Raw genomic sequence first — 27,122 nt, 5'->3', positions numbered from 1 at the left:
AAGGCCAAAAGCAAAAAAGACTAGAAAGGATCAGAGAACAACACCAGAAACACTAACTCTAAAAGTAACACAATGGCATGAAATTCATCTTTCAATGATCACTCTGAATGTAAATGGACTAAATGCTCCAATCAAAAGACACAGGGTATCAGAATGGATTAAAAACAACAACAACAACAAAACAAGGTCCATCTAATATCCTGCCTACAAGAGACTCATTTTAGAGCCAAAGATACCTACGGATTAAAAGTGAGAGGGGTCAAGAAATATCTATCATGCTAATGGACATCAAAAGAAAGCTGGAGTAGCCATACTTATATCAGACAAACTAGATTTTGAAAGAAAGACTGTAAAAAGAGATGAAGAAGGGCATTATATCATAATTAAGGGGTCTATCCATCAAGAAGACCTTGGGAACAAGCAAATACATAAATCAATTAATAATAAACATAAAGAAATTCATTGTTAATAGTACAATAACAGTAGGGGACTCCAACACCCCACTTACAGCAATGGACAGATCATCTCAGCAGAAAATCAACAAGGAAACATGGGCTTTGAATTACACACTGGACCAGATGGACTTAATAGATATATTCAGAACATTTCATCCTAAAGCAAGAGAATACACATTCTTTTCAAGTGCACATGGAACATTCTCCAGAAAAGATCACACTGGGTCACAAATCAGCCCTCAACAAGTACAAAAAGGTCAAGATCATACCGTGCATATTTTCAGACTACAATGCTATGAAATTTGAAGTCAACCACACACACACACACACACACACACACACACACACACAAATTTTTTTGCAAAGACCTCAAATTCAAAGAAGAAATAAAAAATATGTGGAAGCAAATGAAAATTAAAACACGACAGTCTAAAACCTTCGGGATGCAGTAAAGGCAGTCCTAAGAGGGAAGTATATTGCAATACAAGTCCACTTCAAGAAACAAGAAATCTCAAATACACAACCTAAACTTACACCTGAAGGAGCTAGAAAAGGAACAGCAAATAAAGCCTAAAGCCAGCAGAAGGGAAATAATAAAGATTAGAGCAGAAATAAATGATAAATAAATGGGGGGAAAAAAGCAGTCGAATGGATTAATGAAACTAAGAGATGGTTCTTCAAAAGAATTAATAAAATTGATAAACCCCAGCCAGACTTATCAAAAAGAAAAGAGAAAGGACCCAAATAGATTAAATCATGAATGAAAGAGGAGAGATCAAAACCAACACCACACAAAGAGAAATAATACTATGAAAAATTATATCTCAACAAACTCGGCAACATGGAAGAAATGGGCAAATTCCTAGAAACTTACAAACTACCAAAACTGAATCAGGAATAAATAGAAAATTTGAACAGACCCATAACCAGCAAAGAAATTGAATCAGTAATCAAAAATCTCCCAACAAACAAAAGTTCAGGGCCAAATGGCTTCCCAGGGGAATTCTACTAGACATTTAAAGAAGAGCTAATATCTGTTCTTCTCAAACTGTTTCAAAAAATAGAAATGGAAAGAAAATATCCAAACTCTTACTATGCCAGTATTACCTCAATTCCAAAACCAAATACCCCAGTAAAAGAGAATAACAGGCAATATCCCGGATGAACACAGATGCCAAAATTCTCAATAAAATACCAGCAAATCGAATTCAACAGTACATTAAAAGAATTATTCACCACAATCAAGTGGGATTTATTCCTGGGCTGCAGGGGTGGTTCAACATTCACGAATCAATGTGACACAGCACATTAATAAAAGAAATGATAAGAACCATATGATCCTGTCAATAGATGCAGAAAAAGCATTTGAACATATACTGCAACTTTTCTTGATTAAAACACTCAACAAAATAGGAATAGATGGAACATATTTCAACATCATAAAGGCCATATACAAAAGACCAATAGCTAACATCAATGGGGAAAAACTGAGAGTATTTACCCTATGGCCAGGAACAAGACAACGATGTCCACTCTCACCATTACTATTTAACATAGTACTGGAAGTCTTAGCCTAAGTAATCAGACAACAGAAAGAAATAAAAGGCATCCAAATCAGCAAGGAAGAAGTCAGACTTTCACTGTTTGCAGATGATGTGATACACTATGTAGAAAACCAGAAATACTCCACCAAAAAATTGCTAGAATATAAAATCAATATGCAGAAGTCTGTTCCATTTCTATATACCAATAAGCAGAAAGAAAAGCAAAAAGAAGCAGCAGATAAAGAAATCAAGGAGTCAATCCCATTTGCAATTGCACCAAAAACAAGATACCTAGGAATAAACCTAACTAAAGAGGTAAAGATCTGTACTCTGAAAACTATAGAACACTTATGAAAGAAATTGAAGAGGACACAAAGAAATGGAAAAGCTTTCCATGCTCATTGACTGGAAGAATAAACATTGTTAAAATGTCTACGCAACCTAAAGCAATCTACACATTTAATGCAATTCCTATCAAAATACCACCAGCATTTTTCACAGGTAGAACAAACAATCCTAAAATTTGTATGGAACCACAAAAGACCCCAAATAGCCAAAGCAATTCTGAAAAAAGAAAAACAGGCTGTAACCTCTTCGACAACAGCCACAGCAACTTCTTTCATGACATGTCTCCAAAGGCAAGAGAAACAAAAGAAAAAATGAACTTGTGGGACTTCATCAAGATAAAAAGTTTCTGCACAGCCAAGGAAACAGTCATCAAAACAAAGAGGCAACCCACAGAATGGGAGAAGATATTTGTAAATGAAACTACAGATAAAACGCTTGTATCCAAGACCTATAAAGAACTTCTCAAACTCAATACACAGGAAACAAATAATCAAATCAAAAAATGGGCAGAAGATATGAACAGACACTTTTCCAATGAAGACATACAAATGGCTAACAGACACATGAAAAAATGTTCAAAATCATTAGTCATCAGGGAAATTCAAATCAAAACCACCTTGAGATACCACCTTACACCAGGTAGAATGGCAAAAATGGACAAGGCAAGAAACAACAAATGTTGGAGAGGATGTGGAGAAAGGAGAACCCTCTTACACTTTTGGTGGGAATGCAAGTTGGTACAGCCACTTTGGAAAACAGTGTGGAGGTCCCTCAAAAAGTTAAAAATAGAGCTACCCTATGACCCAGCCATTGCACTACTGGGTATTTACCCCAAAGATACAGACGTAGTGAAGAGAAAGGCCATATGCACCCCAATGTTCATAGCAGCATTGTCCATAATAGCTAAATTGTGGAAGGAGCCGAGATGCTCTTCAACAGATGAATGGATAAAGAAGATGTGGTCCAGGGGGCGCCTGGGTGGCACAGCGGTTAAGCGTCTGCCTTCGGCTCAGGGCGTGATCCCGGCGTTACGGGATCGAGACCCACGTCAGGCTCTTCCACTATGAGCCTGCTTCTTCCTCTCCCACTCCCCCTGCTTGTGTTCCCTCTCTCACTGGCTGTCTCTCTCTCTGTCAAATAAATAAATAAAATCTTTAAAAAAAAAAAAAAGAAGAAGATGTGGTCCATATATACAATGGAATATTAGCCATCAGAAAGAATGATTACCCAACATCTGCAGCAACATGGACAGGACTGGAGGAGATTATGCTAAGTGAAATAAGTCAAACAGAGAAAGACAATTATCATATGGTTTCACTCATTTATGGAACATAAGAAATAACAGGGAGATTGGTAAGAGAAGGAAGGGAAGAATGAAGGGGGGTGAACAGAAGGGGGAATGAACCACGAGAGACTATGGACTCTGGAAAACAAACTGAGGGTTTCAGAGGGGAAGGGAGGGATGGGTTAGCCTGGTGATGGGTATTAAGGAGCGCATGTATTGCATGGAGCACTGGGTGTTACATGCAAACAATGAATCATGGAACACTACATCAAAAACTAATGATGTACTGTATGGTGACTAACATAACATAATAAAAAGAAGAAGAAAAACTAAACTGGAGGCATTACCATTCCAGACTTCAAGCTATATTACAAAGCTGTACTCATCAAGACAGTATGGTATTAGCACAAAAACAGACACATAGATAAATGGAACAGAATAGAAAACCCAGAAATGGGCCCACAACTATATGGTCTACTAACCTTCAACAAAGCAGGAAAGAATACCCAATGGAAAAAAAGACAGTCTTTTCAACAAATGGTGTTGGGAAAACTGGACAGCAACAGGCAGAAGAATGAAACTGGACCACTTTCTTACACCATATAAAAAAACAAATTCAAAATGGATGAAAGACTTAAATGTGAGACAGAATCCATCAAAATCCTAGAGGAGAACACAGGCAGCAATCTCTGACCTTGGCTATAGCAACTTATTAGACATGTCACCAGAGTCAAGGGAAACAAAAGCAAAAAATGAACTATTGGGACTTCATCAAGATACAAAGCTTCTGCAAAGCAAAGGAAATAATCAACAAAACTAAAAGCAGACTACAGAATAGAAGATATTTGCAAATGACCTATCTGATAACAAGTTAGTATCCAAAATCTATTAAGAACTTATTGAACTCAACACCCAAAAAACAAATAATCCAGTTAAGAAATGGGCAGAAGACATGAATAGACACTTTTCCAAGGAAGACATCCAGATGGCTAACAGACACATGAAAACATGCTCAACATCACTCATCATCAGGGAAATACAAACCAAAACCATGATTAGATATTGCCTCACACCTGTCAGAATGGCTAAAATTAATGACACAAGACACAACAGGTGTTGGTAAGGATGTAGAGAAAGGGGAACCCCTCTTGCACTGTTGGTGGAAATGCAAACTGGTGCAGCTACTCTGGAGAACAGTGTGGAGGTTCCTCAAAAAGTTAAAAATAGAACTACCCCATGATCCAGCAATTGCACTACTAGGTATTTACCCAAAGGATACAAAAATTCAGATTTGAGGTGGTACATGCACCCCAATTTTATAGCAGCATTATCAACAATAGCCAACTATGGAGACATCCCGAATCTCAATCAACTAATGAATGGACAAAGTTAATATGGTACATATATACAACGGAATGTTACTCAAACATCAAAAAAAATGAAATATTGCCATTTGAACCACGTGGATGGAGCTAGAGTGTATTGTGCTTACCAAATAAGTCTGTCAGAGAAAGACAAATACCATATATGATCTCACTCATATGTGGAATTTAAGAAAGAAAACAGATGAACATACAGGATCAGGGAAAAAGAGAGAGGGAAACAAACCATAAGAGACTCTTAAGGATAGAGAACAAACATAGGGCTGATGAAGGGAGGTGGGTGGGGGATAGGCTAGATGGGTGATGGGTATTAAAAAGGGCACTTGTGATGTGATGAGCACTGGCTGTTGTATGTAAGTGATGAATCACCTAATTCTACTCCAGAAACGAATTGCACTGTATGTTAAGTAAAATTTAAATTTAAAAAAATTATTTCCTTAGTAGTTATGTTGGGTATTACAATTACCACGTTAAACTTATATAGCAACTTAGTTTGAATAATAACAACTCAGTTTCAATAGTATACATTCTGTCCCTCCCCTATTATTTTGCCAATTATATCCTTATACAGTTAGTGCTCATCAATATAAATTTTCAACTATTATTTTATGTATTTGCCTTTTTAATCATATAGGAAAAAAAGGTGAGCTATAAACTAAAAGTAAATGACACTCATTTTTCATATTTATCTATGTAGTTACATTTACCAGTGCTTTTTCTTATGGCTTTGAGCTACTGTCTAGCATCTTCATTTCAGCCTGAAATATTCCCATTAGCATTTCTCATAAGGCAGGTCTACTATTAATGAACTCTCACAGCTTTTGTTTATCTAGAAGTATCTTAATTTCTCTTTCATTCTTCAAAGATAGCTTTGTCAGGTATAGAATCCTTCATTGAGAATTTTGTGTTTTTTTAAGGACACAGATGTCATCTCTCTGCCTTCTGGTTTCCATGGTTTCTGGCAAGAATTTGACTTGATTCGTTGAACTCGTACTTGATTCGTTGTTTCTTTCTTGCAGCTTTCAAAATTCTGTCTTTGGTTTCAACAATCCGACTATATGTCTTGGTATGGATCTCTGAATTTATCTTGCTTTGAGTTTATTAAGCTTCTTGGATGTGTAGATTCATGTCCTTCGACAGATTTGGGAAGTTTTTGACCATCATTTCCTCAAATATTTTTTCTGCACATTCTTCTCCTTCTAGGACTCCTATGATGCATATATTGGTACACTTGATAGGGTCACATTGGTCCCCCAGATTCTTCCTTTTTCTTTCAGCTCCCCAGACTGAATAATTTCAACTCTCTTAGTCTTTAATTCTTTGATCCTTTTTTCCTGCCTGTTCATATGTGCCTTTGAATACTTTCAGTGAATGTTTCATGTCACTTAGTGTACTTTTGAGCTCCAGGATTTCGTTCCTTTTTTAAATTTCTATCTTTTTAAAATATATTTTCATTTTGTTCTTATGTCATTTCCCTAATTTCCATTAGTTCTCTGTCCATGGCTTCATTTAGTTCATTGAGCATAATAAATCAGTTGACTCAATGTCTTTAATAATTCCATTGCATGGGCTTTTTCAAGGAGAATTTCTGTCAATTATTTCCCCCTGTGATTGACCATATTTTCCTATTTCCTTGTATGTTTTTAACTTTTCTTTTTAAAGAAATGGACATTCTGGGTATTATAATATGCCTACTTTGGAAATCTGATTCTCCAAGTCCTCAAGGATTGGTGGTTTTTGCTTTTTGAGGGTGAAGCCATCTGTTTGTGACTTTCCCAAACTATTTTTTGCAAAGTATGCATTCCTTGTTGTGTGTGGTCCCAGAGGTTTCTGCCTCATTATCTCTGTAGTCAAGCAGTGACCAAGAACAATTTCCTTAAATGTCTATCTCCAACAAGGAAAAAAAGAGGCCCTGTCTCTCAATTTTCAGATAGATGACACCAGGATAAGCCACTTATACTGGGGGCCAAAACTGATGCAAGTATCTGTGCCAGCTCCTCGGGCATCACCAGACCAGCTCAAATGCACAAAGCCAACTCTTTTGAGGACAAGATCACCTCTGCCTACACTGGCTCCTGTTCCCATAGTCAAAGTTGTGCCCAAAAAACAGGGAGTGGTAGTTGGTTCGTGCATGCCACTCACAAAAGTTCAGAAGCCTCTTCATGAAGCACTACTCTGGTTGTTGTAAGTGCCCAAATGTGTTCCAAAGTTCCAAAATAGTTTATTCTAATAGCTTCTCCAGTTGAGTCGTTGACTCAGTGGGGTGACTGACCCCAAATACATTTTAAAGTAATGTCAATAGGTACATACATATTTAGGATTGTTAATGGCTTCTCGATTGACTTTTATCATTATAGAATGTCCTTCCTTATCCTCTGGTAATACTTGTCTTGAGGTTCATTTTTGTCTTATATTAACACAGGCACACCAGTTTTCTTATATTTGTGTGGTATATTTCTTATTGTCAACCTATCTATTTATTTTTATCCCTTATAAATTATTCTTAAAACACAATTTAAAAATCCCAGCCTTTTATTTAGAGTAGTTAAGACTATTAACAAAAAATGCAAATCTTGATTTTTTTCAGTTTAAAGACTGCTATTTGGCTATTTGTTTAGTATTTATCTCCTTTGTATTTGTTCCTTTGCTCCTCCTTTCCTGCCTCTATTGGTTTGATTTTCACATTTTTTTTTAATTAAAAAATTTTAAGCATTGCATTCTATCTCCATCGGGGGGGAAGGTGCTATAACTGTGTTGTTTGTTGTTGTTGGTTTTTTTTTTTTTTTAGTGTACTCTAAGGAAAACAATATGCTCCCTCAGCTTATCAGTTTATCTTGCATTACTGTCATACAAATTCCCATAGATTCTTACCAAGTAAGAATCTTATAACTCCCACCTTTTGTGAAATTGTCATATATTTTACTTCTACATATACGTAGGTATTATTATTACAGGTATCATTTTTACTTTAAGCAATCAATAGTCTCTTAAAGAAAAAATAGTATATTTACCCACATATTTACTATTTCCAGTGCTCTTCATTCTTTCCTGTGGATCTGCATTTCTGTCTGGCATCATTTCCCTTTTAGTCTGAGGAAACTTTACCATTTTTTATAGTCCAGATCTATTGGGAATGAATTCTTTTTGCATTCAGTTACTCTGAAATGATTATATTTCATTTTCATTTTCGAAGAACACTTCTCCCACACATAGAATGTTAAAACAGCTTTTCCTTCTTTCAGCACTTTAAAAATGTTATTTCACTGTCATCTGTTCTTTTTTTCCTGTTGAAAAGTCAGCTATCATTCTTATTATTGTTCTTGTGTATCATGTGTCTTGTTTTCCTGGCAACTTTTAAAAGATTTTCTTTATCTCTGGTTTTCAGCATTTGACTAAGATGTGCCAAAGGTTTGGCCTTTATATTTATCCTGCTTTTGGGAGGGTGGGGTGACATAGAGTTAGAAACCTGAAGAGTGTCACAGTTTTGCAATGTTCACAGTTCACACCATACAAGATTACTCAGGGGAAACACTAAGGTTGGTCTTGAGGAAAAAGGCAAGGTAAGACCTGTGGGCAAGAATCTTTATTGTGGTTTCCTCAGGAATGAATGGGCAAGGAAGGGAAAGGATTAGGACTAGCTTATTTGAAGAATTCCAGTGGGCTCTGGAGCATAGGAGTTGTCGCTGGCCTGTCTGGTACCTGGCCTTGGGTGATTAGGGTGGGTGTGTAGTGGCCCAGAATGTGCATGACCAACCAGTAAAGTGGTTGAGGGTGTGAACTTAATTGGATGCTTAAGATAACTTGCTGGTCCGTAGCCAGGACCACAAAACTAGGTATAGAGAGAATTTTTAAGAAACTACATTACAGGGGGTCACTGAGTTTCTTGGATCCATGAGTTGATATTTTTAATCACATTTTGAAAAAAGTTTGCCATTATTTCTCCCAATTTTTTTCCATGTTTTTTTTCCTCTGAATATTTTCCCTTATTCATCTAGGACTCCACTTAGCATATTTGTTATATTGTTTACTATTACCTCACAGGTTACTACAATTCTGTTCACTTATCTTTTTTTTCCCTCTTTGCTCTCCAATTTGGATAATTCCTATTAACCTGTCTTTAAGTTCACTGATCCTTTCTTTTGCAGTGTTTAATCTTTTACAGATTTTTTTTTTTTTTGAGAGGGAGGGAAGGAGTGAGAGTGGGGTGGGGCAGAAGGAGAGGGAGAGAATCTTAAGCAGGCTCCATGCCAATCGCAGAGCCTGACATGGGGCTCGCTCTCACAACTCTGAGACTAACCTGAGCCAAAATCAAGTCAGACACAACTGGTTGAGCCACCCAGGCACCCCTGCAGTTTAATCATTTAAGCCCTTCTGTGAAATTAATTTTTTTAATTGTGGGTCTCTTCTAAAATTCCCCACATCTTCATCCTTTGTATTTACCCTTTTCTATAGATTCTTTAAGGTATTTATTTTTTTAATTCTTATTCAAATAATGTTAACATCTTGCTTATTTGTGGGTCTATTTTTGTTTTCTTGGTTATGTGTCATACATTCCTGTTTCTTCTTATGTCTCCTGATTTGTAATTGTATACTGGACATACTGGATGTGTTGTAGACATGCTGAATTACTGAGTTTGGTTTAGTAGGCAGTTGTCACTAGCAGATCACCTTGATTCTTTGAAGGCTTGATTTTAGGTTTTATTAGAGTGGGTCTGTTTTAGTTCTGTCCTTAAGTCCTAGGGCCTAGACCTGAGCTGTGGTTCTCATCTTAAGGCATGACCTACAAGGTTTTCAATGAAAAGCCCCAAATATTTACTACATCTCTTAACTTGGTGGGACATAAATTCCAAACTTTCCCTCCCCAGCCCCAGACATCTGCTGATATCTCAGCTGAGCTTTTCCAGCATTCCAGTTGTTGCCCTCTGTTGGGCTCCCTAGAATCCTACCCAGTTCATGCATAATTTAAGAGTCAGCTGAGGATTTGAGGGGAGTCAGGCAAACTCAAGGCACTATAATTTCCTCCTTTCTGGGATTTCCCCCTTCGATTTCCAAGCTGCTCCAACAGCCCTGAATTCTGACTTGGCTCCTCAGCTTCATGAGATTGACACTTTTTGTTTTATTCTCTGTGGGCCACAAAAGAAATAGTCACTTAAATGTGGATCTTATCTAATGTGTTACTCTTCTTTCAGTGAATAGAGTCCCCTCTAGTTTTTGCCTGTCTTGGTCACTTTCCTGTGCATTTCTAAAATGTGTATAATTATCAATAGGAGGGTTTGTCTGATACAAGACACTCTTGCCATTACAGGAAGCTAGATGGTAGTAAGATGTTTGTTATTTAAAATAAAATCCAACTTTATTTATCTCAGTAATGGTTACGGAAGTCTTCACCTTGAAAATCTATCAAGATGTCTTTGTGTACTTCGGTCTATATGTGCTATTTGCAAATAAAAAATTCATTACAAGAAAAAGCCAATTTCATGTTGGTACCCAGTTAAAAACCACTTGGGCTTTCTTGTGGCCTTGGGATCAAACTCAGATCCCTGCCTCAGAACTTCTCTCCTGGCTATAACTCTAGGTTCACTTGCAGCTCTCTAAATGAGACACACTAGCTCCTGCTCCTCCCTCTATCCCACCTCCCACATCCTACATGGATAACTCCTACTTATTCTTCAGGATTCAATTTAAGTGTCATCTGTAGCTTTCCTGACCACCAAATAAATCCCTCCTCTCTTCCACCTCAGGTGCCCTCTGTTGCCTTGTCACAGCCACCAGGTCCCACTCCCTGACCTCCACCTCAACAAGAGCACTTATTACACTAGCTTGCAGTGTCCAGGGAGCATCTGAGTGTCAAGAACCGTATCTTCAAGTCTAGCCCCAGAGCAGGAGTTCAAAGAATGTGCAAAATGTTCAAATTCTATGCCATCCTTCTCGTTACAGTTAGCCTTCCTAGGGTGGCTTGCCTACAAGACCCCACCTGTGGCAGTTCCCCAAGGCTGGAGACCTTGAAGAGGCATGGGTGCTATTGTGAGAACCCAGAGAATAGGCAGCAACTGGACCCAGCTCCAACACCAGAGGAGACATTCAGGTAAAGCTCTCCTTCCTGTCTAGGCCTGCTTCTTCTGTCCGATGAAAGGGGAGAACTTTGAGCTCTAATGATTATGTCCTTCCTAAACATAAAAGCTGAATGACTGACCAGATAAAGAAGACAAGGAAAAGTTTATTGTGTTGAGCAGACCTTATTTTCATTACAGTACCAGGAAATTCATTCTCAGTTCACCTCAGGTGCAGAGGGCTCTGCATATATTTAGAGCCCCAGTGCTTGTTCCCAAGCAAGGGGCAGCACCTGGACCTATGTTGCATTTGACGGAACAGGATTACAATAAAAGAGAATAGTTATAAAGAAGGTTTTCTAATACACAGTTTTCTTTAAAAATGCTAACATTTTTCATTTTTCTATTGTTTACCTTGTTATTACCAAGGATAACTGGTTGGAAAACATGGTACCTGATAATCTTTTTCTCAAATTGTTGAACTTAGATTTTGCTACTTTTATTTTGAAGAGGAATTATGCCCCTTCTCTGGAAATCTAAGTGGTGACAAGTAAGGCAATGCATAAATTACAGGTGGGACGGTCTTAGCTCTACCCTAACTTGTTTCTTCTTAAATCTTCCATATTTGGCCTCTGTGTTACTAGGTAATTTAAGACTCAGGAGATAGCCTCTTGCTTGCAAAATCATTATCAGGGAGTTTAAACTTAATGTGGTACTTTTGGGGCGCATGCACCTGCTTGAAGCTGATTTTGTGGTTTCTTTTTAAAAACTGTCAGCACTCAATGGCACCCTGAAGAGGAGAGATCCACTACTCCATGCACTGACTCACTGCTACCCAAAACTGTCATTTCTGTATTAGATCAAGAGACCAAATACCAAATGAAAGAGAAATTGTATCCTCCAGAGAGTTTGAAATATCAATTACAGCCTGAGTTAATGAAGTCTAATTAGCTTGAATTCAATCAGGTAATTACCAAAGTCATGATTGAGATCTTCCCCCACTGCATCAAGGCAGGGGAAATATGAACTGAAGTAAAAAATGTCATCCCACCAAACCAGACACAATAGCTATTTTTAACTCTTATCATCCCACAAAAATATCCCCATAAAAGCAAATACTTAAAAATTATTAAAATTACACAATGGAATAGATATTTAAATAACTTCGCACACAATGCACCTTCCCTTTGTTGTTGCCAACAAACAGTTTCCATTAAGTGACTTTACCAAAACATTTCCATTTCCATGAAATTTGATGCCACAGCACTAACACTGTATTCCAAAAAATGCACTAGAAATTCCCTTTTAACTCTTGAGTTGAATTATTTCTTTTAATCGCTCATGGCAATTTTAGAAAAGGACTGCTTTTAAGTACCCAAATTTACTCCTAGGGTAGATGTGGGTAAGGGGAATAATTTTACTCATTGCTAGGAGGGCAGTGTCTGACTTATTCCAAATGACAGTGTCCTTCAAGTATAACTCCCAGCTAAAGGAAACTGCGGTTTCCTTCCTATTACTTGGGCCAGTCTCTTCTGAAAACTGCAATGCCACCCCTAGCTTTCGCCCCTTCATTCAGGGACTGAGTCCCTGCAACCAGACAAAAGTTGTCCAGTCAAGCAGAGCCTCAACACGGTTCATAATATGAGGACTTGAGGACAGGAGAATTCATTAAGTTCCATTCCTGGAAATGATTTCTTAATAATCTTTGCTCTCCCATGAGCTGAGTTGACACAACACACGGGCCTACCATGAGGCATATGTGTGTAGTAAGTAGGCAAACATCTGTATGTTTCCATTTGAAATGCCACATTTTGAGATTCCACACTTTATCAACCTTATGGGAAACTAATGTGTCATCATTCTCAGTATGGTAAGTATTGAGCACAATTTTAAAACAAACATAGGCATGTCCCCACAGCTCCGGCAGCAGGCTGTGTGCATGAGTTTTGATTTCAAACACCACTGTTCATAGAACATAAAACTCACACTGTTGCATGTCACTCTGACATGTCACATTACTTTACATCACTCTAGCACTGATTCAGAAAGAAAATTTTCCATTACGGCATGATGAGAGAAAAAAAACTCCATTACATATAAATAAATGATGGTTAAAAACCATCTTGCTTACTGGGAAAGAAAAAAAAGATCTATCTTTTCGGTCACAATTTGCATTCACACAGTAGAGACACAGACAAAGCTGACCAAGACCAAATTTTAGTGGTATTATCATTTCCTAGGGCATTAGAGGTTCATCCTGAAAGATGCTGATGACACATGAACCAAGAGAAGGAAGGAAGGCCCTAGACTACTTCAGAAGCAAACTTGGTCTTACGTAGATTCAACTACTGGTAAGACTTGTGTTTAGGGTGGTGATGGATAAGGGCAGTGAGGACACACATACTACAGAGAACAGATTTCACACTGTACCCTCCTCACATGGAATATGCATAAGACACTTGGTGAAAAGACATGAAGAAAGGTGGCCTGTTCCATGTTCCAAGGGAACCAGCATTTAAAAAGCATACCCCAATGACTTTAGTACTTCTTGCTCAATCTCCCAGAAAATAAACTCAGAGAAAATGAACAGTTCTGTTTATAGTGTAGACTGAAGCGACAGAAGCAGACGCCTCTCTGAAGGCTTAATTAAACCTAAGATGAAGCTGAACAAATGTTTTTTGCTCTCATTGATTTTATCCCTTCAGCTACTCTGACCAGGTGAGCAGCAGGGCAGGGGGATGCAAGCTATAGCCTTTGTCAACAGCAATGATTTTGTGGGACCTTTCAGTCTTGGATCAATTTACCTAAAAATCTTTCGGGCTCCCCTCTTTCCAATTTTTAATTTAATTATAAAAGCAAACTGAAAAGCTCCTTCAGACCGACTCCTAAGCTAACATTTGCTTATGTGAATACGGAAAAAATTAATTATTTAATATTTGTCATAAGACTCTGATTTTTAAAAAAGACTGCAAATCAATGTTCCCTGGTGTGGAAGAGTGAGGATTCAGCTATCCATCTGCAGCCGCTCCTCACATTTTTAAAAAGCAGGCAAAATATTAGAGACAAAAACAGTTAGCACTAGAAGGAGGTACAGTCCATGGGAGTGCTCTTGCTGCTATACCCTGCAGCCTGGGCAGATGGAGGGAAGGACCTAGAGCCTCACGCTCGTGCAGGCCAACAACATGCCAGAAGACTCCCTGGGTGCCTCCCCACATTGCCTACTCACCAGGAGAGGCTACTCCAGAAGGGCCGTCCTGGGCTGCTAAAGTAAAGACACTAAAAGCAGTGACTAAAGGGTTAATGCTGCTTCAAGACATGATTACCTGCAGTCAGAACAGGTGGTGCACCGGCAATTTTGGCAAACCCAAGGCAACCTGCAGCAATAAACTGAAAGGAATATAGAACAGTGTACAGAGAAACATGAATTACACACTCAACATCTCTCCTATTCTCAGCTCTGGGAGTCCTTCGCAGAGAGAAGTCAAAGCCAACTTTGCCTGGCTCTGAGACAGGAACCACCCCCCTTCCCCAGGAGCAGAGGGATGGATGATGCGATGACCTTCCTGAGGGAGCCCCGAGCCCTGCGAGATGGGATCTCCAGAGGGGCTCACTATGGCTGTATCCAGTAAGGAAATCAATAACAGACTTTTTTTTAGAAAGTGGGAAGAAAAAGCAGAGACTTTCACAAATACAAACATTGTTCACAAAACAATTACCTAAAAAGTTTACTGGGGTTGGATGAGGAATAAGAATCATGTTTTCATTTCAAATTAGTCACATGGTACTAATGGTTTATAAAAGAGAATGGCCAATTTCTGTCTTCCTCACCAACCCCCCCCAACACCTCAGAGTCCTCCTACTCCTGATATTTCCCCTACCCTCACGCCAACCCACCCCATCCTGTCCCCAAATTAATTTGCCACGAGCAACCCTGAAGACACATGATTGTTGGTTAGGTTTCAATTCGACAATGAACCTAATGCTGGGGAAGAGAACAAAAGGACACAGGAGCGCACTGGCATCAACCTCAAGGTGTGTGGACCTTGGACAAGGCTTCTGCCACACAGAAGCTTCTGCCACCACAGCGCAGGCTGCAGACTGAGCTCCGCTGCCAGTAAACTGAGGTAAGGAAGAACATGGCGGCTCTGGCTGGTTGGCTTCCTGTGGCAGTACAGCATGTGTGTGCTCTTGGGTGTGGGCACCACAGGACTCATTTTCTTCCAGTTGCCTTTGCCATTTTCCCTTCTGGTTAGAAGATTGCTCTTTACAGAGTCTCAAAAGATCAGCCACTTGTCTTCCTTTGAGGTACAAATCCAATAGAGCCTTAACTCCAAAGATCCAGAGCCCACTGGTGTGCAGAAGTCAAAATCAAATGCTCAGAATCAAAAGGCATGGCACACCTGCCCAGCCAGTTTATCAGCAGTTGTAAAGACAGATCAGAAAAAACTAGCATTTAATATAAAAAATGTTTTTCAAAAGGTGTAATTTCCTATCCTCTTGTGAATGAAGATCATAACTCTTCTCGTTTCTGAGGTCCTATGGAAAAGGAGAACAATTGAAAATAAAATGGTTTATCTTCAAGTTACAAAAATACAGACTGATTTTTTTTTCTGGTATTATAACTTATTAATTATGGCCCCACCTCCCTTTTATCCCTTTGAACTTTGGTTTGGTGTGCTTGTATTGTATTTTGAAAACACAAACAAAATTAAAAAGGCCTTTTTGTTTTTAAAAACACTGAAACTACCTGCATACCCCACTCCAGCAGAACTGTTTTCACAAATACAATATTTACCTGTGGTAAAAACGCACATATTTTTAGTCAGGATTCTTCTTTTTTCACTTAATAACATATAAACATTTTCCTAAGCAAAAGTGCAGCTCATTTACCATTCTCTATTCTTGGATGTTTAAACTGTTTTTAATGCTTTTGGTTTATAAGTAATAAATTTCTCCATGTATATGACTTTCTTCTTGTGTGGACTCATTTCTTTAAGGTAAATTCTCAAGAAAGGAATTATTCAGGGAATAAAACATGTTAATGGTTCCTGAGAGCTGATTTACTGCCTTTATTTTTTTTTTCTTTTAAAGAGAAAGGGAGAGAATCTTATGCAGGCTCCACACCCAGCACAGAGCCTGACAGCTGGACTCCATCTCAACCACCCTGACATCATGAGCACAGCCAAAATCAAGAGTCAGACACTTAGCCAACTGAGCCACCCAAGCACCCCAATTTATTGCTTTTTAACAAGGATTGCTCTAATGCACAAAGCTTCAGCAAGGCAGACCCAGAGCAGTTTCTTCACGATCTCCCCAACAAATGGCATTATCAGTATCAATATTCGTATTTCCTCAATGGAGTATATATTAATGACAGATTCCTTTAATGTGATTATTGTTTCCTCAACTCTACTTATTATTTGTGTTCTCCTCTTATTTGAACAGTATGTCTACATTCTTCACCCATGTATCGACAGAAATCCTTCAGGTTTCACTAATGAATTTCAATTATTCTTATGCTGAATATTCAGGCTCTTGGCCGTGATACATCATGGTACAGTCTTCAGGATGGTTAAGTGAATCACTCAAGATCCATGTTCTGTAATTCCTTTTTTAGAATTAGTTTTGAGCTGAATAAATGTTAAAAACCCAGATCTCAGCTTATTAATAGTTTTAAAAAGGTCACTTTTGTATTCTAATGATTTTTGTCAACTGCATACCATTTGAGATGTACACAGAGTAGGGAAAATATTACATGAAGATTTAGTCCCTTCTATTCTTAGCCTAAATTAAATACAAACACTCCATTCTCCACCCCAATATGCTTCTTTGAAAGAACACTTTTTTCAAATCAATATGTACTTTGTCTTGATCCTAAATGTGTTCATTTACTAGTGCCTGGAGAGATTTAATAAAAAACCAAGGAAACTGACAAGAGATCCCCAAAATAATGTCAGGCTTCTCAGATGGACGTAAGGACCTAGAGCTTCATGTCCAAGCAGACCAATATCACACCAGAAGACTCCTGCTTGTCTTATGTATCATAAAACTCACAAGCCTAAACAACAATAATCTCAATTAAAGCAACTTTTCTCAAAAAAAAAAAAAAAAGGCAAAGAAAAGCTTGGACTTTAATTGTATTAATACATACCATTTAGAAGGCCAACTAAAAAAGAAAACGAAAAATATACACTGGTTGATGTCAAGATAGAAGGGCTGAGATTCCTTTTATTCATTATTCTATTGTTTTTGCAATAAATATAAATCAGACACTCGAATAAGTACTTCTCTAAGACCAAAGGTTGGACCTACCTTCCCAGCGTGACTCTTGTGTTGTCTTCTCCTTGTCCAGCATTCCCATCTCCTTCTCCCTCTGGAAGCGGGTCTGTAGCTGCTTGATCTCCTGGTCGTAGTCCTGCCACTCTGGGACAATTCGAACAGCTGCTTCCAGCTTGGGCTCTTTGGTCATTGGATTATTACACTGTAAAAACCCAAATCGCATACTGAACCAAGCTGAAGACAGGGCACACTATACGGAATTCAAAGGTGTGTCTGTTCTTGGGTTATAAATCCCAACTGAACAAAAAGAACAACAGTGAGGAACCAAATGACAGATGAGCAGAAGCAATGTGGTACTGGGTCACATAAAGCTTCTACAAAGTTGTGGGGAGTGACAGGAAAGCAGGAAAAGAAAATTCCTGTGGTAAAATCGCAAGGCACAGAGATAATCCCATAAGACAAGCAGTAACTTCACTGATTTTAAGTAATTGAAACAGCCCCATCAGACACTAGAGGACTTAGCTGCCTGCTGCAAGCAGCAGAGATCTATGGATGTTGCAAGACGTGCTATAGTCCCCAACCTGCACAACTACAGAGAAGACTAAGACTGTGTGTGTTAATAATGATCTAGTTGTAAATCACACTGGACTAAGATGCAGAAAAGAACCACAGACAGCTTACCAAATCTATTGTTTTTGCCCTTTTCTTAGAGGCATCATCACACCACGTTTCACACCAAAGCCATTCTTGAGGGAGTGATTTAATTGGCACCTGATGGATCATGTTATTGGGCAAATCCTGTTTGGTAAAAAGAAAATAAAACACAACAATCTAAAGTTCTGGGGGAAATGTAAATGACCGCATAGCACATTAGTGATGACAGCTGCTCATTACATATCACATACCAATCACAAATTTTTAGAATTGAAAGGGTCTACTAAAAACCTTAGAGAAGCTAAAATATTTATTTGTCATGTTTTTTAAAACCACAAAATTTAGAAGACTCAAAACATCTACCTATGATAAGCACTTGAAAAACTTTAGCTTAAAACTCACAAGTAACCTGCACCTAGACTTCCCTCCATGAAGGCAATTCTAGGAAAAAATGCTACTGCCTCTTCAAAGTTAACTAAGCATACAGTGTGGCTTTTATACTTCACCATTTTGCATAAAGGAAGCTCTGAATCCACCTTGTCAACTGGGGCTTGATCCCAAGCTGATGAAGCTCACATGTTTTTGAGTGAACTGTATGCTTTGAAGCTTTTTTTCCCAGCAACCCTTTTGAGTTTGACACAATAAAATGTCCCACTGTCTTAAGACACAAACAACCAATATGATCCAGAAATTCCACTTCTGGGTATATGCACAAAAGATTTGAAGCAGGGACTCAGATACTTGTATACAAATGTTCAAAGAGGCATTATTCACAATAGTCAAAAGCTGGAAATAAGCCAAATGTCCATCAACAGATGAATGGATACACAAAATATGGGGTGTGGGTGGGTGTGTGTGTGCGTGTGTGTTTATGTATGTGTGTATTTACAATGAAATATTCTTCCATCTTAACAGGAAAGAAATTCTGATAGGTGCTATGACATGGATGAAACCTGAAAATGTTATACAAAGTGAAATAAGCCAGGCACAAAAAGGAAAAGTATTGTATGATTCCAAAAGTATCTAGACAGATAGAAAATTGAATAGTGGGGCGCCTGGGTAACGCAGTCGTTAAGCGTCTGCCTTCGGCTTAGGGCGTGATCCCGGCGTTCCAGGATCAAGTCCCACATCAGGCTCCTCTACTGGGAGCCTGCTTCTTCCTCTCCCACTCCCCCTCCTTGTGTTCCCTCTCTCGCTGGCTGTCTCTCTGTCACATAAATAAATAAAATCTTTAAAAAAAGAAAAAAGAAAATAGAATAGAGGTTGCCAGGGGCTGGGAAGAGAAAAGAAGGGAGAATTACTGTTTAATGGGTAGAGTTTTAGTTTGGGATGATGAAACAGTTCTGGAGATGGGCAGCTGCACAACACCGTGAATGTACTTTAATGCCACTGTTCAGTATACTTAAAAATGGTTAAAATGGTAAATTTTATGTTACATGAATTATACCTAATAATGCAGGTAAAATAAAGACACAGACAAGAAAAATAAAAAAAAAAAACTGCTACTAGTAAACTTACACTAAGGAAATTAAATGATATTCTTTAGGCAGATGGAAAATGATCCTATATGGAAGCCCAGAAATGCAGGGAAGAATGCAGGGTAATCATGTAAGCAAATCTAAATCTTATAAACAGATAATGATCGTATTGTAGGAGAATAATTTCTGGGGTTTAAAATATAGCGAAATCTCAAATACAAGGCAACAGCCATTCAGGCTGGGATGAGGATAAATGGAGTCAGTGAGTTCTAGGGCCAGTACTACTCAAACTGTGGTATGCAGACTGCAGCAAGGAGCTTGCTAGGAATGCAGGTGCTTGGACCAGACCATCTACCTACTGTATCAGGCTATGGGGATGGGGTCCACGAATTAATGGTTCAACAAATTCTCCAAGTGAATCTTTTATATATGCTAAAATTTGAGAAGCACGGTTCTATGTTTTACACTGTCTGGTAGGTGGGTAAAATATACCAATTAATATTAGCCTTTGGAATTCAGAAATGCATATTATAATCTTTAGAATAATCATTAAAAAAAAACTCTAAAAAAGTATATAGCTTAAGGGGCATCTGGCTGATTCAAATGATGGAGCATGCAACTCTTGATCCTGGGGTTGTGAGTTTGAGCCCTACGTTGGGTGTAGAGATTACTTAAAAATTAAAAAATCTTAAAGAAAGAAAAGTATATATACATAGTTTAAGCTAACAGAGGGAAAATGGAATTATAAAAAACTCAATCAATCTGAAATAAACTAAGGCGAAAAAAGAAATAGAACACATGGAATAAGCAGAAATACTAGAAAAGCCAATCTTACTGGGGAATACGTTAACTATAAATGGACTAAATGTTCAAATTAATTGACTGTTATACCAAACATAAAAATCAACAGATATAAGCTATTTATAAGAAATAGAACTAAAACATAAGGATAGAGAAAAACTGAAAATAGAAGGATAAAAACAATATACCACATAACAATAACCAAAAGGAAAACTGGAATAGATGCACTAATATTAGGTGAAGCACACTTTAAGACCCCAGACCCCCCAAAAATCATTAAAGGTTCAACTGTAAGATATATATGACTTCTCAGTTTTTAGGTACCTAATGATATAGTCTAAAAATACATAAAGCAAAATCTGACAAAACCAGAGATGAGGAGGATACCATAATATAGAAAAATATTTTAAACACAATTCCCTCAGTAATTAATAGAAAAACAAAGATAAAAAACACACAAAACCCATAATCTGACCTAATGGCCTATATCTAATATCTCCAGGATACAAAACCAAATGAAATGTTTACCAAAACTGATCACATTTGCGTCAACAAACTTCATACGCCTGAAATCATACAGAAGAAATCCTCAAACCATAAAGTAACTGAGTTAGAAATTAGCAATGATATAACTAGAAAATTCCTATGTATTTGGAATAACTTCTACATAACTCATGAGTCAAAGAAGAAATCACACTGGAAACTAGAAATATATTGTACCAAATGACAAGGAAAATGCTACATATAAAATGTGTGGAATGCAGCCAAAGTTTATATTTAGGTATAAAATTAACTATATTTACAGAATAAAAGAGAAAAATGATATTATTTTAGCAGATGTCAAAAATTAACAAAATTTAAGGCAAGAGATCTTTTTTTTTTAAGTAGCAAACAAGGACTAAAAGGAACCTTCTTAATGTGAATAAGCGGTATCTACAAAACATCTATAACAATCATATTTAGTGGTGAAATATTGAAAACTTTCATCATTTTGAGTCAAGAATGTCCACTATCAACATTTCTCTTCAACATTACGGAAGTCCCTGTAAATAGTGAAAGAAAAAAAAATTTTTTTTAATGTAAGATTGAAAAACTAAACAAACTGCCATTATCTGTAGATACACGCTTAAATATTTAGAAAAGACAAAAGTATATACAGATTAGCAGGGTAGCTGAATACGACGATGAACAAAAATCAACTGCAGCTCTAGATACCAGCAACAAACAGAAACAAAAGCTTTTAAAAGTAACTCTAATGAAGATGTACAAGATCTCTGAGGAAAGCAATCTACATTACTGACAGAAATTAAACACAATCCAAATATAAAATCCTAGCAATTGTTTTTTTTTTTCCTCCTGAACTTGACAAGCTCATTCTAAAACGTGGATGAGAAAATAAAGGACAAAGAATACTCTAAGGCATTCTTGAAGAGTGAGGTGGGAGGATTTGATTTACTGGGCATCACGACTTATTATAGAACTACAGTAATTGAGATATTGGCAGTATGGGTGTGAAGATAGACAAACGGACTAATCAAAAACTAGAAGACCCAGAAATGGATCCATGCATACATGGGTACTTCATCTCTGACAAAGATGGTATCATAGAGCAGTGCATTTAATTAAAAAAAAAACTGATATAATTGTGTATGTACATAAAAAATGGAAGTTGAACTCTATCTCAAAAACTCCTACTGGAATATAGATTTGAATGTGAAAGAAAAAAATAAAGCTCATATTTTAAAATAGTATCTTTGTGACTTTAATAGGGGTCAAAAAGGATTAACCATAACAGAAAAAAATACTGACCAGTCTGACTACAAAAGATACCATTAAGAGAGTTGAAGGGAAATTTTGCAACATATATAAGGATACACTATCAGTATATATAAAGAATACCCTTAAGTCAAGAAAAATTTCAAACAACCCAAATACTTAAATAAGCATGTCACAAAAGAGAATACATAAATGGCCATAAACAAACAAAACAGTACTCAACTTCATTATATTAATAATGGAAATGCAAAATAAAACCACAATGAGGAGCAAAATCAGCAAAAATACTACAGTAAGGAGCTCTGAAAGTTCACCTCTCCATAAAAGCAGCCAAAAACATGACAAAAATACAATCAACTTTTTTCAGAACTCTGGCAATTAACCAAAGGTTTGCAGCAACGTAAGGAGCAACTAAAAGCCAACAAAAACTGGTTGAATGTTGATAGAACAGTGAATTTTGAGACATCTGAACTTACCCTATTCCTATTCTCCTGCTCCCCAAAAAATAACAGCCTACACTCCCATACTGGAGGAAGGAGAACAAAACTGGAGGTCTTTCAAGTTTCATTCCCAAAGCAGAGCCATTATTTGAAGACTACTATATAGGCCCGGTTCTCTTCAATCTCACTTGATAAAAAGCTTCTCCTCAACAGCACTTGAGGTTTGTATTAAGCTTTCTGAGGCTGTCTGAAGTGGAGCAAAGAATATACTGAGCAAAATTCTTTTTTTTTTTTTTTTAAGATTTTATTTATTTGCCAGAGAGAGAGAGTGTAAGAGAGCATGAGAGCACAAGCAGGGGAAGCGGCAGGCAGAGGGAGAAGCAGGCTCCCTGCTGAACAAGGAGCCCAATGCGGGACTCAATCCCAGGACCCTGGGATCATGACCTGAGCTGAAGGCAGACGCTTAACCGACTAAGCCACCCAGGCAACCCACTAAGCAAAATTCTTAACAGGAGAAACCAAAGAATGAGACATCCATAGGAGGCTTTGAAAAGAAAAGATATATTCCCAGGAAAACAGAAGGCCATGCACATGTATAAGGCTCTGAGCATGCTCAGTGGTGTGTGCATAAGCAAGAAAGACCTAATAAAGCCATAAGTTCTCATCTCTGGTTGATCCTGAGGTTCTATGCAACAAAGACGGTAGAGTTGTAAACTGCCTGGCTGGCTGTTGAGGATGTGTCCCAGCATGTACCCAGAGGCCGCTGACAAAGAATGAATGTCTTGGTCCAAGTCCAGACAAGGAAATCTCTGTCCAATTTTAGCTGACCATTAAGCTAATCAGGCAGACCAAAAATACAGACTTCACAGAACTGGTTTAGAAGTCCAAAAACAAACAAAACAACTACTACTGCAATGAGCAGCAACAATAAACCCGGGGGAGGGGAGAAAAGTCTGATTTCCAGAGTTGCCACACTATATTACTTGGAATTTTCAGTTTTCAACAAAAACGAAGAGACATGCAAAATACCATATATACAAAACCCATATACAGGGGTAAAAAATAATCAGTAGAAGCCTCCACACTTTTGGAGGCTCAGACACTGGATTTATAACACGAGGACTTTATATCAGGTATCTTACATATGTTCAAATAGGAACAAAGGAAACCAAGTCTAACAGAACAAAAGAAAGAATGAGAATCATGTTTCAAAAATTAGAGAATAAAGAGATACAAATTATACAAAAGAACCAAACAAAATGTACTGTTGAAAAACGCAATAATTTAAATGAAAATTCACTACATAGGTTTAACCACAGCTTTGAGCAGCAGAAAAAATAATCAAGTCAACTGAAGATAAATCAATTGAGATTATCCAGTCTTAAGATTTTCCAGGAGCAGAAAGAAGAATGAAGAAAAATAAACAGAGCTCAGAGAACTGTGGGAAACCATCAAATACATGAACACATACAATGAGAGTCCCAAGAGGAGAGAAAAAGGGGCAGAAATAATACTTAAATAAAACTTCCTTAATTTGGTGAAAAACAATCTACACATTCAAGAAGTTCAATGAACTCCAAGTTGGATTAACTCAAAAGAGACCCAACCTAGCTACATCATAATCAAACTATCAAAAGAATAGACTGGAGATAGTGACTTGTCAGGTACAGGATTCTCAAATTTAACAGCTAATTCCTCATCACAAAACATAGACGCTAACAGTCTGTGGGACAATATATTCAAAGAAAAATATGACTGGAAAAAAAATGTAAAGCAAGAATTTTATATCCAGCAAAAAACTATCCATCCATCCATCCATCTATCCATCCATCAAGAAGAAGAAGAAGAAGAAGAAGAAGAAGAAGAAGAAGAAGAAGAAGAAGAAAGGAGAAGAAAGGAGAAGAAAGAAGAAGAAAGAAGAAGAAAGAAGGAAGAAGAAGGAGAAAATTACACATTCCCCAAGAGTTTGTAGCTCTAGAGACATCTTATCAGAAATACTAAAGGGAGTCCTCTGGCTGAAATGAAAGGACACTAGACAGTAACTCGAATCCACATGAAGGAATAAAAAGCACCAGTAAAGGTATGTAGGTAAATATAAAAGATAATATCAATGTATTTCTTACTTAGAGCTCCTTTTCCCCATGGTTTAAAAACAATTACAAACAGCAGTAATTATAAATCTGTGTTGATGAGCATATAATGTATCATACAATGTATATACAATGTATCATACCAACTGTATGATAATAAAAGCATGGGAAGGAGGAGAACACAGCTATATAGGAACAAAGTTTTTGTATACTACTGAAATTAAGTTGTTAGTAACCCAAACTAAACTGTCATAAGTTAAAGTGTTAATGATAATCACCAGGACAATCACTGAGAAAATAACTCAAAAATATACAGTAGAGGAAACAAGGGATTTAAAATGACAGATGTAAGTCCTACTTCACTAATAATTACATAAAATGTAAATGTAATAAACTCTCCAAATGAAAGCCACATAGGATGATATTTCACATATACCAAATTAACAGACTGACAACAAGTACTGGTCAAAACATGGAGCAACAGGAATTCTTACATGGCTGGTGGGAGTATAAATTAGAACTACTTTGGAAAACTGTTTAGGATCATCTAATAAAGATAAGTATACCAATCTGATGACTTGGTAATTCCACCTGTAGTTGTACACACAACTGAAATATGTGTACATGTGCATCAAGACAGTTGTGAATGATCACAGCAGCATTATCCATGGAAGACAAAAAATGGAAAACCCAAATGTAGTATAAACAAAACATAGTACCACTACACACAACGAAATGGATGAACTGCAAACATAACGTTAAACAAAAGAAATTAGACTCAAAAGAGTACAGCTTTTAAGATACAACTGAGGCAGGGAGAAAAAAAACAGGCAAAACTAAACTACAATATTTAAGGATACATGTTAGAGTAGTAATTCTATAAAGAAAAGCATGGAGATGATTACCACCAAGGTCAGGACACTGGAAACTTCTGTTAGAGAAGAAGGATGGCTGCTGGGATGCTAGTAATGTTCTATTTCTTGAACTGGATGGTGGTATATGCACATTTGCTTTGTGGTAATTCATCGATGCATATGAATATGTATATATCGGTATGTTTTCGTTTTGTATGCTTTCCTTTATGGGTGGTATATATGACAATAATGATTTTAAAATGTTTAAGGCAGACTTAAGAAAAAATATGTAAAACTAGGTATGTAAAACAAACTATAATCTCACTTCTGAAAAATATTTAGCATTAATAAATTGATTTGGCTAAACTTCTTCAAAAACACCACGGTTTCTGACAGAAAAAAAGGGAGGGACGCCTGGGTAGCTCAGTCAGTTAAGCATCTGCCTTCAGCTCAGGTCATGAACACAAGGTCCTAGGATCGAGTTCCATACCAGGCCCCTTCCTTGGTGGGGAGCATGCTTCTCCCTCTGCCTGCCACTTCCCCTGCTTGTGCTCTCTCTCTCTTCTGACAAGAAAGAAAAGAAAAGAAAAGAAAGAAAAGAAAAGAAAAGAAAAGAAAAGAAAAGAAAAGAAAAGAAAAAAGGGAAATTGTGAGACTATCTACTGTGAATCTTTACTAATTAGTTCCTAAAGAGAAACAAATTGCTCCTAGCAGGCAGAAAAACAAATTTATCAGACAAGATATCTTGGGTGCAAAACTACAAGATATGGTAATGGTTTGAAGAGGCAGCATCCTCCTTCCATCTCCTTTCTAAACTCACATCAGGCCTACAACATTTTTCACTACTATGTCTTCTCTTGAGGATAAAAATGTCACGTGCGCGCACACACATACACACACACACACATATACCACACAATTCCTCTCCATGAAGAAACAAAATACTGTCCCAACATAGGAGAGAATTGAGAGGAAAATAATAATTCAATTCCTGACACAATACTGCATACTTATCACTGAAAATGTTAACCAAAAAAAAAGCTACTTACTTGATCAAGATTTGAAAGGCTGTTAGGATCCTGACTCAAACCTTGGTACTGTCCCCTGAGTCTGTCACCAGCAGCTATTTTCCTAAATTTCTTCAGATCCACGACATACAGTGCACTGGATAGAGAAGAACTACTTGTTATAACCACGGATTGTGACAGAAAAAGTAACCTCACTGAATAATGGTCACCAGGTAAACATCCTGGCCTCTCTTTGAAAAAGTACGGGGTGGCCTCGCAGTGGAGCTCAGGGTCAATATGTGTTCCTTCAAAGATGGCTCAGGAAATTACTGCAAAACCCATATTCTGCCACTACAAGCTCACTTTGTCACTCTTCCTTATTCAATTGCGTTCCTTATGTAGCTACCTTAAATCTCTGACAAAAGAAAACTTTTACCAAATGTCAGCAGATTAGGTAATAAAAGCTAACCATCAGTCAAAGATATCCTGATGATGTCTTAAATGCTGCAGGGAAAAAATTACCTGTGTAATTTAAAATTTAAATTTTTTCCACAGTGTTACAGATCCTCTGGACCAGGAACATTAACTAATGATAAAGAAATCACCAAACCCCAACATTTATCTCTGTAAATGCTGCTACCTACACATCCCAGACCTTCCAGATCTTCCAAACCACACT

The 27,122-nt window shown here is 37.4% G+C and overlaps 1 protein-coding gene across 2 annotated transcripts in view; it reads right to left on the bottom strand.

Moving 5' to 3' along the window:
* Positions 1–11,211: 11,211 nt before the first annotated feature.
* The window catches only part of UGGT1 (UDP-glucose glycoprotein glucosyltransferase 1), a 131,469-nt gene continuing 115,558 nt past the window's right edge, over positions 11,212–27,122 (bottom strand). For both annotated transcript variants that reach the window (XM_040619470.1, XM_040619480.1), the window contains 4 exons: positions 26,486–26,600; positions 18,025–18,141; positions 17,377–17,545; positions 11,212–15,600 (listed from right to left, as the gene is read on the bottom strand). In XM_040619470.1, the coding sequence (XP_040475404.1) occupies positions 15,575–15,600; positions 17,377–17,545; positions 18,025–18,141; positions 26,486–26,600 (427 nt within the window). In that variant the 3' untranslated portion in view covers positions 11,212–15,574. The remainder of the gene's footprint in view (positions 15,601–17,376; positions 17,546–18,024; positions 18,142–26,485; positions 26,601–27,122) is intronic.

This window comes from Ursus maritimus, unplaced genomic scaffold, assembly GCF_017311325.1.
Source record: "Ursus maritimus isolate PB19 unplaced genomic scaffold, ASM1731132v1 scaffold_1, whole genome shotgun sequence".
In the NCBI taxonomy this organism is placed as follows: Eukaryota; Metazoa; Chordata; class Mammalia; order Carnivora; family Ursidae; genus Ursus; species Ursus maritimus.
Note: the sequence above shows the minus strand (reverse complement) of the source record. Positions and strands in the feature narration are given on the sequence as shown.